This window comes from Filicampus tigris, chromosome 10 (assembly GCF_054856515.1).
Source record: "Filicampus tigris isolate MCC_2025a chromosome 10, RoL_Ftig_1.0, whole genome shotgun sequence".
Classification (NCBI taxonomy): Eukaryota; Metazoa; Chordata; class Actinopteri; order Syngnathiformes; family Syngnathidae; genus Filicampus; species Filicampus tigris.
Genome location: NC_141226.1, coordinates 24,650,388 through 24,661,021, shown reverse-complemented (window position 1 = coordinate 24,661,021; position 10,634 = coordinate 24,650,388). Strand labels below are relative to the sequence as shown.

At 45.1% G+C, this 10,634-nt stretch overlaps 1 protein-coding gene across 2 annotated transcripts; it reads left to right on the top strand.

Annotated features, from left to right (window-relative positions):
- The first annotated feature begins 1,289 nt into the window (after positions 1 to 1,289).
- On the top strand, positions 1,290 to 10,610 carry gtpbp4 (GTP binding protein 4). 2 transcript variants are annotated; one of them, XM_086042136.1, is made up of 17 exons: positions 1,290 to 1,464; positions 2,763 to 2,933; positions 3,041 to 3,144; positions 3,283 to 3,419; positions 3,625 to 3,725; positions 3,801 to 3,893; positions 5,310 to 5,501; positions 5,582 to 5,647; positions 6,130 to 6,219; positions 6,917 to 7,027; positions 7,100 to 7,177; positions 7,766 to 7,817; positions 7,894 to 7,994; positions 9,056 to 9,253; positions 9,319 to 9,384; positions 9,463 to 9,609; positions 10,208 to 10,610. In XM_086042136.1, exons 1-17 carry the CDS (start codon positions 1,417 to 1,419, stop codon positions 10,358 to 10,360), a joined length of 1,908 nt encoding a protein of 635 aa, XP_085898262.1. In that variant the 5' UTR covers positions 1,290 to 1,416; the 3' UTR covers positions 10,361 to 10,610. The 2 variants fall into 2 exon arrangements, with proteins under 2 accessions (XP_085898262.1, XP_085898263.1); XM_086042137.1 differs by lacking the exon at positions 1,290 to 1,464 and adding an exon at positions 1,510 to 1,633.
- Positions 10,611 to 10,634: the final 24 nt, after the last annotated feature.

The following is a 10,634-nucleotide window of genomic DNA, read 5'->3' as shown; positions in this document are numbered from 1 at the left end:
TATTTTTCTGTTTTCTGAATAATTTGTTTTCTGTTTTTCAGAATACCTCTCCTGAAAAAAAGAATTCAGACAAATTATTTTTTAAATATTCCCCAAAAGTTGTGTTTATGTATATTATTTCTTATTTATATTTCCATAACACATGTTTTTATTTAATCTAATTTAATTTTATGGCAACGAACCCTTTTACTCAATGTTAGCTCCTCCAGCGACTGTATTATGTTGAACAGCCGGTGAAGCGTCAGAGCTCTTCGTTTTCTGCTCTTCTCAGGCTCAGCCCGGAAGCTGCAGCTGTCAAGGAGGGCTCGCGCTTTTGCCCCGCCCCTTTCCTCCTGCTGGCGCTGATTGGCCATGTACCTCAGCGACCCGCTCCGTTTAGCTACTCTGCGTAGGTTGCGCACGCGGACCCACTCGTGATCAAGAAGCGGTGGGCGCGGTCTTTGTACCAGCGGTCACTGTGATTGGCTCCCTGAAAAAACGCCGCGGATCACAACAAATGACTATCTTTATATTTGAGCTGGATCTTCATTCATCCATACACATTGTTACAAGCAGTGTTACGAGCTATTGGTATTTACCAATCCCCAAATTGATATACAAAAATGAAAATATCAATTGGCAACTAAATCATACGTTACGCTTGCATTGGGAGCATCGGCAGGGAACGCTGTGCACTGCGCACGGTTGGGTCTGCACGGAGGGGTGAAGAAATCAGAAAAGAAAATAATTTTGACATCTCAATCAAGTGGCCGACTCTCCCCTCTGTGCGGACCGAACCCTGTGCAGTGCACAGGGTTCCCGTCGGGGCTACTTCAAAAAGTATTCCTCTTCAATTAACCGAGAAAACGGCGACACGTCTATTTTATTGTCATTTTTGTGGTTTTATGTATGGCGTGTATAGACCAAAACGAATCGTTTTTAGTCAATTGCTTTCAGATCAATTTACAATTGAAGCCAACATGGAGTGAAATTGGGGATTTTGGAAGCCCTTCTCTGGCGAGCGTATAGTCGCGCAGCAGTCGTAGCAGCGGCCGGCGGAGATCCCACCCCGGCAGTTGCGTCTGCTGGCCGGGACCAGCTGAGGACAAAAAACAAAGGCGCGTCAAGCAGCGAGCGAGCGTGCGGGCGGGCGGAAAATGTGGGAAAGAAACGACGAAATGCTTCCACGGGGCCCCAGCAATGTATACGCGAATGCGGTGGGGAAACGAGACGTGCCTTAATCTAATCTCTTTGCCCACAACACAAGCAGATTGTCGGGCGTTTTCCTCATGCAGTGTCTACATCGGCTGCAGGGGGCGACATCGAGAAACACTGATGGTCCGTTATTTCCGGTTAATGCGGAAATAGCACGCTAAGAAGCTAACAGACCTTCTTTTCCTGTCGTGCTGTCCGCGGACCACAACGTGTCCCGACAAAATGGCACTATATAACTTCAAGAAGATCATGGTAGTCCCCACCGCCAAGGTAAGTGACCTTTAAAGACGTTTGCATCTTGAATCTTTCGAGTTGTCATCGCGTAGCTCTGGAAAATTGACCGAAAAAACACGTTGGCAGCTTGGCTGGCCAACACGTGCCGAGACGAGGAGGGGGGGGCTGGCTCCAGACGCCTTCAATTTACCATTAATACCAGAAGGTTGGCCAACATTACATCGCCGTCCTATTTAAGCAAGGCGTTTTGGGCTATTGACAACTTCTGATTTGGTCGACTTTACATAAGTCAAGGAGGAAACTCTTTTTTTGTGTGTTGAATGTTTGTCAAGCAGGCACAGAAAATGCTTTTGGTGGTCCGATTTGTTACAGTAAATCCGTATCTGTCTAGAAAGATTTTTGTATTTGGGTTCCAGGCAGAACATTTCTTGAGCTGCGTAATGTAAATGGCGTTGATTGAAACGTGAGTGACGCAGGCAAGATTTTGTTTTGTTTACTAGTTTAAAAGAGGTTGCAAATGTAAGTATAGTATAGTTTCGTATAGTATAGATTCGGGTTATAGGTTCAAAAGGAGAAGGAAAATGCTGTGGTAAAAGTAGAAGTTCTGATTCGACTCCTGCACTTAAGTAAACGTTTTAAAAACGTACAGGCACTTGACTACAAAAGTAAAAATTATTTTACTGTCGTAGAAAAGAAATGACAACTTTACGCAATGAAAAAAGTGAAATGCTCACAAAATTGAAGAAACCAAATCATGTTATGTACTTTATTTTTTTACATTGTGTCATCCTCCATAGAGTTGCATATGGATACCTCAACTCAACTTCCATTTATAGGGTACTTTAAAACAACCACCGCTGCTTCCAAAGTGCTGTACATGGAGCAAAAAAAAAAGTCATACAACAACTAGGGTTAAAAAAATAAATCCCACTGAATTTGTTGTGATATAAGTCCAAATTTGTTGAGGTTGTTGCCATAGATGCTATATTTGGGTTCCAGGGAGTAAAAAAAAGTATTCACTTTATTTTTAATGTGACTGAAATGTGAGATGATGTGGAAATTTTGATTTTGTTTCACAGTTGAAATGCATTAAATAATAATGGCTCTCTGAATTCAGTTTTAATTGCTCCGGAAGCCAACATTCAATGTTCCAAATTCTTGCTGTGTTGCACTCAGGTTGAAGTGACCATTTCAACCAGATTTTGCATTTTGACACACTGCCAAATCTCAGAAATCACTTTACTGGGTCTTTGAGTTAATTGCTGAAGACAAAGTGTTCCAGAATGCTACTTCGTGGCTACTACAGTTTTTTTTCTTTTCTGTTCCCCCTGCAGGATTTCATCGACATCACTTTATCCAAAACGCAGCGGAAGACGCCCACAGTGATACACAAGCATTACCAGATCCACCGCATCCGCCACTTTTACATGCGCAAGGTGAAGTTCACGCAGCAGAACTACCACGACCGCCTCACGCAGATTCTGACCGACTTCCCCAAACTGGACGTGAGTCACAAGCGCTCCGTTGAAAAGAAGACTCCCCCCCCCCCCCCCCCCCCCAAAAATTGTCTTGTTCAAAATAAGTTGCTTGGGCGTGTTGTGGTTTGCCGCAGGACATCCATCCCTTCTACGCCGACCTGATGAACGTGCTTTATGACAAAGACCATTACAAGCTGGCCTTGGGTCAGATCAACATCGCCAAGAATTTGATTGACAAGTACGTACATTGTTGTTGTTGTTGTTGAGCTTGCCAGAACAAGACCATTGCAGCTAATCTATTCTTGCACTTTGTATGCAGCCATGGCTGTTTTTCAAGCGATTTTTATAAATAAAGTTGAGCTTCTGTTTGTTTTAGCGTGGCCAAAGATTACGTGCGCTTGATGAAGTACGGCGATTCTCTTTATCGATGCAAGCAGCTGAAGCGAGCCGCTCTGGGTCGCATGTGCACCATCTTGAAGCGACAGAAGTCCAGCCTGGAGTATCTGGAACAAGGTAGTGCAGTGAGCCTCCCGTTTTTTTGTTTGGTCGTTTGTGCTTTGGAAAGCTTTTACATGTTGTTGCACATGAATAAACATGACAAAAGCTGCAGCCGTACCATATCAAATTGGAATCCCACAGAGTCAAACCGAATTGAATCGTTCCATCCTTGAATCGTATTGTGTATGCAATCCTCTTTTTTCCCGTCTGGCTTCACCAGTTCGTCAACATCTGTCCCGTTTGCCCACCATCGACCCCAACACCAGGACGCTGCTTCTGTGCGGGTACCCCAATGTGGGCAAATCCAGTTTTATCAACAAGGTGAGCATGGTTTCCCACTTTTCTCTCACCAAAATGTGACCCCGATAACAAAATGGTGTCTGGGTGGGTGTTCAGGTGACACGAGCGGATGTGGACGTGCAGCCTTACGCCTTCACCACCAAGTCGCTGTTTGTGGGTCACATGGATTACAGATACCTGCGCTGGCAGGTGACGGCCGCCTCGGCGTGTGCTTTCTTCACGTGTGACAGCTGAGTGCTTGACTCCGCTCGTTTACAAACAACACCAGTGTTACTAGTGGGGCAATCTGCACCATCTCGGGGGGGAAATGCCAACGTTGTCATCTCAAATTAAGACATTCCGGTCCCGTTGTACCTCAGGAAGATTAAAAGGAAATCATCATTTCAGATGATACCAATTCGCTAAATATATGACATGAAGCAGATCAAGACAACTTTAGTAAAAATCCAAAGAACCCCAAAAAAAAACATTTTTCAGTTTTGCATAATGTTCATTTTTTAAAATTATTTCCGTCATTTTTTGACAGTTTTTATTATTATATTTATATAAGTCTTTGTCAAATTTTAATAAAATGTTCGGGAGCACCTTCAATGAAAACTTAAACAATAGCTCCATATAGTTTTCTACAGTAAATGAAGTCCTCCAAAATTTCGAAATGACAAAAATGTTCAACTTTCACATATCTTTGTTGTGATTTTAACACAGTTTTAAATTGATTTATTCCCGGCCAACAGATTTTTAAAAAAGGTTGATGCCAATATTCATCAAAACGCCGAATATCAGTGCAGATAATCGGCCCGGCCAATGATCGGTCGATATCCTTAGTTTGAACGTCGCTAGTCAATCTGGTGACCTGTGGTTGTGTTGGCTGCTCAACTGCCGTTCCCTAAGCCTGCTCTTTTTTCATGTTCAGACATATTGATAAAATGTAGGCTAAATGCTAGCAACATAGCATTTTTCTCATAATGCAATGAGATATTGACCATCAGATGGACAAGTTAAAAAAAAAAAAAAGTTTTCTAGCATTTGGCCCACATTATACCAATACATTTGAACGTACTTTGCGAATACGTTGAAACATATTTCCAAACTCGTTGGGAGGAGTTTGCAAATACGTCCCACGGACCGCAATGGTATTGTCCCATATTGCGGAAGCGTTAAAATCATGATGACGGACTGGCAGCCCGGCCACTGGCGAATGGCGGATGACGGACCTGCAACATTTACCAACGCGGTCGTCTTTGGCAAACATGTTTTTTAACCTCTTTCAGGATACAGATTCACCGTAAACATAGCCCACTCACTTATACCGTACGGACTCTTGGCATTGCACAGAACATATACTGATATACTATCCACATACGTGCAGACTCTGCTTAACTCCGGACACGCAGCTGCAGTTTATCGCGCGTCGCTTCCTTGCGAGACGCTAAATGCCTAACGCAAATGATACCGGTTTTGCTTTTCACAATAGTACTGAACTTTACTCTCAGAAAAGAAAGCGGCTGCGTAAGTAAAGAAAGAGAAAAGCAAGCCGATGTGGCTCTTGAGGAGCTAGACGAGCTGCTCTGGCGCATTTGTCCAAATGGGTCTTGTGGCGCGTAGGTGGTGGACACGCCCGGGATCCTGGACCACCCGCTGGAGGAGCGCAACACCATTGAGATGCAGGCCATCACGGCCCTGGCGCACCTGCGGGCGGCCGTGCTCTACGTCATGGACACGTCGGAGCAGTGCGGCCACTCCCTGGCCCAGCAGCTGGAGCTCTTCAACAGCATCCGACCGCTCTTCGCCAACAAGGTCGGTCGGCCCCGAACCGGCGTTTTGGCCTGTAGGCCCTTTGCCGCCCATCGTAACGTTTGTGCGCTCTCTACCGGCAGCCGCTCATCGTGGTGGCCAACAAGTGTGACGTGAGGAAGATCAGCGAGCTGTCTGAGGAGAACCAGGTACCTGGCCACGGATCTGTTTTATCGGGTTTAAAAAAAAAGAAAAAAAAAAAAAGGTTTTTTTAGTTGCTTCCCAAGTGCGTCCCTACACTCGTGTAAGGTTACAATAGATGTTTTTCATTTGTTTGGGGCATTTCCTTTTGTTTTTCAAATTCATTCCCTTCAGTCTTTTGTAGCGTTTTTGTTCGGCAGTGTGGCATGGGATTAAGAGTCAGTCGTAGATGAATGCAACGGAGAGAATCCAGTCACTTTTCAAAAATATTTTTTCATTAATTTTATTTTTCAGCCTCGTATGATAAATAAGCCAAAGTACTTTAGGGTTTTTTTTCCCTTTCATCTGTGCGGCCCGCCACGGCCCAGGCCAAAGTACATGGCTCGGTGGTTGGGCACCCCTGATTTAGAAGGCCTTCCTTTTTTAACGATTAACTTCTTTTAAACGGCTTGTGTCAGGCCCTAACGTCGGCGCCCACACGTTTGTTTAGAAAATGTTTGCAGACTTGTCCGCCGATGGCATCCCCGTCATCGAGACCAGCACTCTGACCGAGGAGGGCGTCATACAGGTCAAGAATGAGGTGAGATCACGAGACCTTTGTGTTTGTTTTTGCCTGCGTTCACCTGTTTCTGACCACGCAACTGTGACGCCGGCACGTTAATAGTCTTGCTTTTGTGACACCTTCAACTACAAAACAACAAAAACGAGTTTTAGAAAGGGCTTTTGATGGCAGAATGAACATTTGCAACAACAAAACATGCAGTGGCCGTTGCTGATTCGTCGTATGGCTTGAGTTGAACAGCGGTGGCTTTTTTACATGGATTTGCCATTCACTCCACGAGCTGCGTCATCTTTTCTCACGATCGCAACACACTTTCTACTACCCATTGTGACACATACTCAGTGTCTACCATCTGGAAACATCATACTCTGGGAGTGTCAGGTGCCAACATGTTGACATTCTCTCCCTCAAATTGATGTAACAAGCCAAGATTGCCCTCTGATCTTCTACTCCAAAACTGCTGATCATAAGTCCAAAGCAGTGCAGTGCCGCACCGCCATCTACTGCTGTCTGTTTGTCATTATCGTGGTCTACTCATTGAAAAATGTACTTGAGGTGTTCGGATTCCATTTGACAAGTAAAAAAACGTCTGGCAGTCAGTGAGCTCGTTGCTCTCGGGGTGCGCCCTAGTGGCCGCAGCGGCGTCTTCTGCTAGTGCCAAGTGGTCTTGTACCTCAGCCGTCTCTCATGCGCGCGGTGGTGTTGTGTGCCTCAGGCCTGCGACCGTCTCCTGGCCCAGCGCGTGGACAGCAAGATGAGGGGCAAGAAGGTCCACGACGTCCTCAACAGGCTGCACCTGGCCATGCCCGCCAAGAGAGACGACAAGGTTGAAGCATTTGAACGTAAGTGTCTGCAGAGCGCCGTCTGTCCTGCGCTTCACTTGCATTTGTTCCCGCAGGAGAGACCGCCGTTCATCCCGGAGAAAGCTTTGATGAGAAGGAAAGCCATGGAGGTGGACGCGCCCAAGCGCAAACTGGTACGCCTCCAAAATCCACACAATCCTGCAGTGTCAGATAGATTCCCAAAGATTACACATGCATTTTTTTTCCCTAGAAAATGCAGTTTCCAAATTATTATTTTTTTTTGTGGTAACACATTTTTAATAACGTTTCATCAGAGATACAATTCAACTTCTCTAGCTGAAATTTTTGTGTTGATTCCAAGTCTGCCCTGTTTTTTCTGTGGCGCATCAGGTTTTTATGAAGATAATATAATGTAGTCATTTTTTAGTAATATTTTTGAATGAATGATTAGGTTCAGGTTTGGGGAAACGTCATAGCTATAAATGACAACGCATGGTAAAATCCGCATTGCGCAAGCAAACTTTAAAACCAAAAAAAGAAAATAACTCAAAAACCCGATGTGCTAGAGAAAAAGTAAAGACATTTCTGAAATTGGGTGTCAAAAACACATTGAGGGACAAAATTGGCTCTTCACCTGTAGTTTTATAATTTACTGTACCTTGCAAAGCGTCTTTGAGTAGTAGTATTAATTAATCAACTGGATTATTAATGGCCCCCGGCCTTACGTGCATCGTTGTCTGATGGAACAATTTGTCTTTCAGGAGAAAGATCTAGAGATGGAGATGGGAGACGACTACGTGCTGGACCTTCAAAGTGAGCGGCATTGTCGTCTCGTCGTCTTCGTCATCAGCTGCCACGCTAACGAGCGCCGTCTTTGTGTCTCTGTCAGAATACTGGGACCTGATGAACGACGACGAGAAGCACGACAAGATCCCCGAGGTGTGGGAAGGCCACAACATTGCCGACTACATCGACCCAGCTATTATGAAGGTCAGTCGCAACACTCCACCCAAAAGTTTACACGTCAGTCAAAAGTCACACAAAAAGAATCACCAATTACAGCACAATGAAAATCCACTCTGCTTGAAATCACTTGGTTTTGAGGGGACGGCTTATGGCCCTTGTGAATGGTGCCGTTACCATGGCAACCGGGGGCGGCGCAAGGGCATTGCTACAGAGCGAGAGCTACAAATCAAATGCAGTTTGGAAATTAGTACAATTTGTTTGTATTTATTTACACATAAGTTACACATTAGCAGTTCATTTTAAATATATATTAAAGGAGAAGTCAACCCAAACATTGGTTTTCAAGAATATGTTCTATGCAGGCCCACTCGTTGAAACGAGGCATTCTGATAAATATTGCGTTTATGGAATAAGAGTTGGGCCCAATCCCAATCCCCACACTTGCACCCTACGGTCTTCGCTTCGCTAGTCAAAGTGCACGAAGGGTTCGAGGGCCCAGGCCGCAAGTGTATAAAATTGCACAATTGGGACACTGCGTGTGACGTCATCGATTTATGCCCCTGCGTCAGTGAGCATGTCGGCCCGGGTTGTTGTTTTGGCAATTTTGCTGTTTAAAATGATATTAAAACTTCAGTAAAGTAAGACTCGGGCTCAGTCTTCCAGCCGATGGAAGCTATGCCTCCATTACTTGGACTATTTTGCGGCTCCTGCGCGATACGCGGCGCATGCGCAGAAGGTTGCCAAGTACGGCAGCTACACTCGAACAAAACACGTAGGCAAGCCGTGGCTTTAAAGCATTGATGAAATTATACATATACAAATGATAAACTTTGTAATAATTCGATATTACAGGCTAGTGTACGAGAACTTTGCTGATATGGTATATCTGCACTTGCGTTGGCTGCAAGATCAAGTTTGAAAGTAGACAAGTGCCGTTTTCGAACACACTAGTTAGTCTCTTCGTGACTAACCCGCATACAGGCGCAACGGTTCAAATCTGTGCCGTTTACTTTGACTATTTGACTAACCTTTGAAAAGTGAAATGATTTTTCGCCGACATTGTTTGCGTATGCGTTGCGGATCAGAAACTGGAGGACCTGGAGAAGGAGGAGGAGCTGAAGGAGCGCGCCGGCGAGTACGACTCGGACGACGAGAGCGAGGACGAGGAGATGCAGGAGATCCGCGCCATGGCCAAGCAGATCCGCCAGAAGAGGCATCTCATGGTCTTGAAGTCCAAAGAGAAGGACGTGCACGGGCCACGCATGCCTAGGACCGTTGCCAAGGTACGAGCCGCCGAATTGGCAATGCCACCGTCGTTCCACTAACTCAAATATTATCTGGCGTGCAGGTTGAGAGGAAGACGTTGGAGAAGGAGATGGGCGACCTCGGCCTGGACATGAGCGACAAAAACAACGTGAGTAGCGGTGTCCTTTTGCGGCTGACGTCTGAGCGCGTGCGCTACGTGTTTGACTGTTTGCCGCTGTTCTGGCAGAGTCACTACGCTCAGAAGGCCCGCCGCTCCCGCAGCGTCACCCGCAAACGGAAACGTGACGATTCGCTGGCGCCGCCCACTTCCAGGACGCGCAGCCAGAGCGCTTCTCGGCCTCCCCGGGACCAGTCGGGATTGCGCGACGCAAAGGTACGATTTGCATCGGGATCTGCGCCACTAACCTGGATTAGCACCATACCGCAAAAACAAATGCCATCAAATAAAAGTAAATGATGCACTGACACCATGGCAAAATTTGTCTTTTGGTGGGACTATGTTTCAACAATCACATTTGTTGGAGGCTTTGGAACTATTTAATCAAATACAAATATTTAACACCATATTGTTTTTTTTCCACAAATAGATTTTTGTCAATTCACCTCAAGTCTGTCAAGAATGTACAGGGTTACTTTGTATGTATGACTGTTATACTGCCCCTGGTGGCCAAGACGGGCAGCACAGTCAATTGAAGCATTCAATCATGATATACAACTTTTTTTTTTTTTTTTTTTTTTTTACACTCTGCTTAATTACAGTTAAGAAAATGTAATTATACCATGCAATTTCATAGATTGCTATTTCCTTACTAAGAAAAAGCACTACACATTTTTTTTGGGGGGGGGGGGCAGTAATAGATGAATGTCCTTTTTTGTGTTCGTTTAATTTGAGATATTCTCAACCATATTTCACTGGACATTTCTTTTTTTGTCGCTCTCTCTCTTAACTGTGTCTTTTGTTTGTCTTTCAGATGGTGAAGAAGACAAAGAAGATGATGAAAGACTCCCAGAAGGGCATGAACCGCCAGGGCAAGAAGGGCGAGGCGGACCGACACGTGTTTGACCTGAAACCCAAACACCTGCTGGCGGGAAAGAGGAAGTCGGGCTCCACCGACCGCAGATGAACAGCAAGACCAAGTCTGTCTGGACTCTTGCGACATGTGAAGGAGGCACTTCTGTTTTGGGCGACTTCACTTCTACACGATACCCACACTGTATATAGGAAATTGTCATTTCCTTCAGTGTCCAATATTTTAGTAACTTGTTGATGATGGCGACGGTTGCGTGATTTGTTGTTCCGGCACTCAAACACTTTGTGTGGAAATTCATGTTGGATAAAGTTGATGTCGGTGAATAAATATTCATCCAAGCCCACAGCAGTCTTTTTTTTTATTTTTT

Bases quoted from the DNA above. Each gene is read 5' to 3' on its own strand.
- gtpbp4 (XM_086042136.1), top strand. From the start codon at position 1,417: ATGGCACTATATAACTTCAAGAAGATCATGGTAGTCCCCACCGCCAAG. The intron at 3,726-3,800 runs GTGAGCATGGTT...GTGGGTGTTCAG, and splicing joins AATCCAGTTTTATCAACAAG to GTGACACGAGCGGATGTGGA. The intron at 5,648-6,129 runs GTACCTGGCCAC...ACGTTTGTTTAG, and splicing joins AGCTGTCTGAGGAGAACCAG to AAAATGTTTGCAGACTTGTC.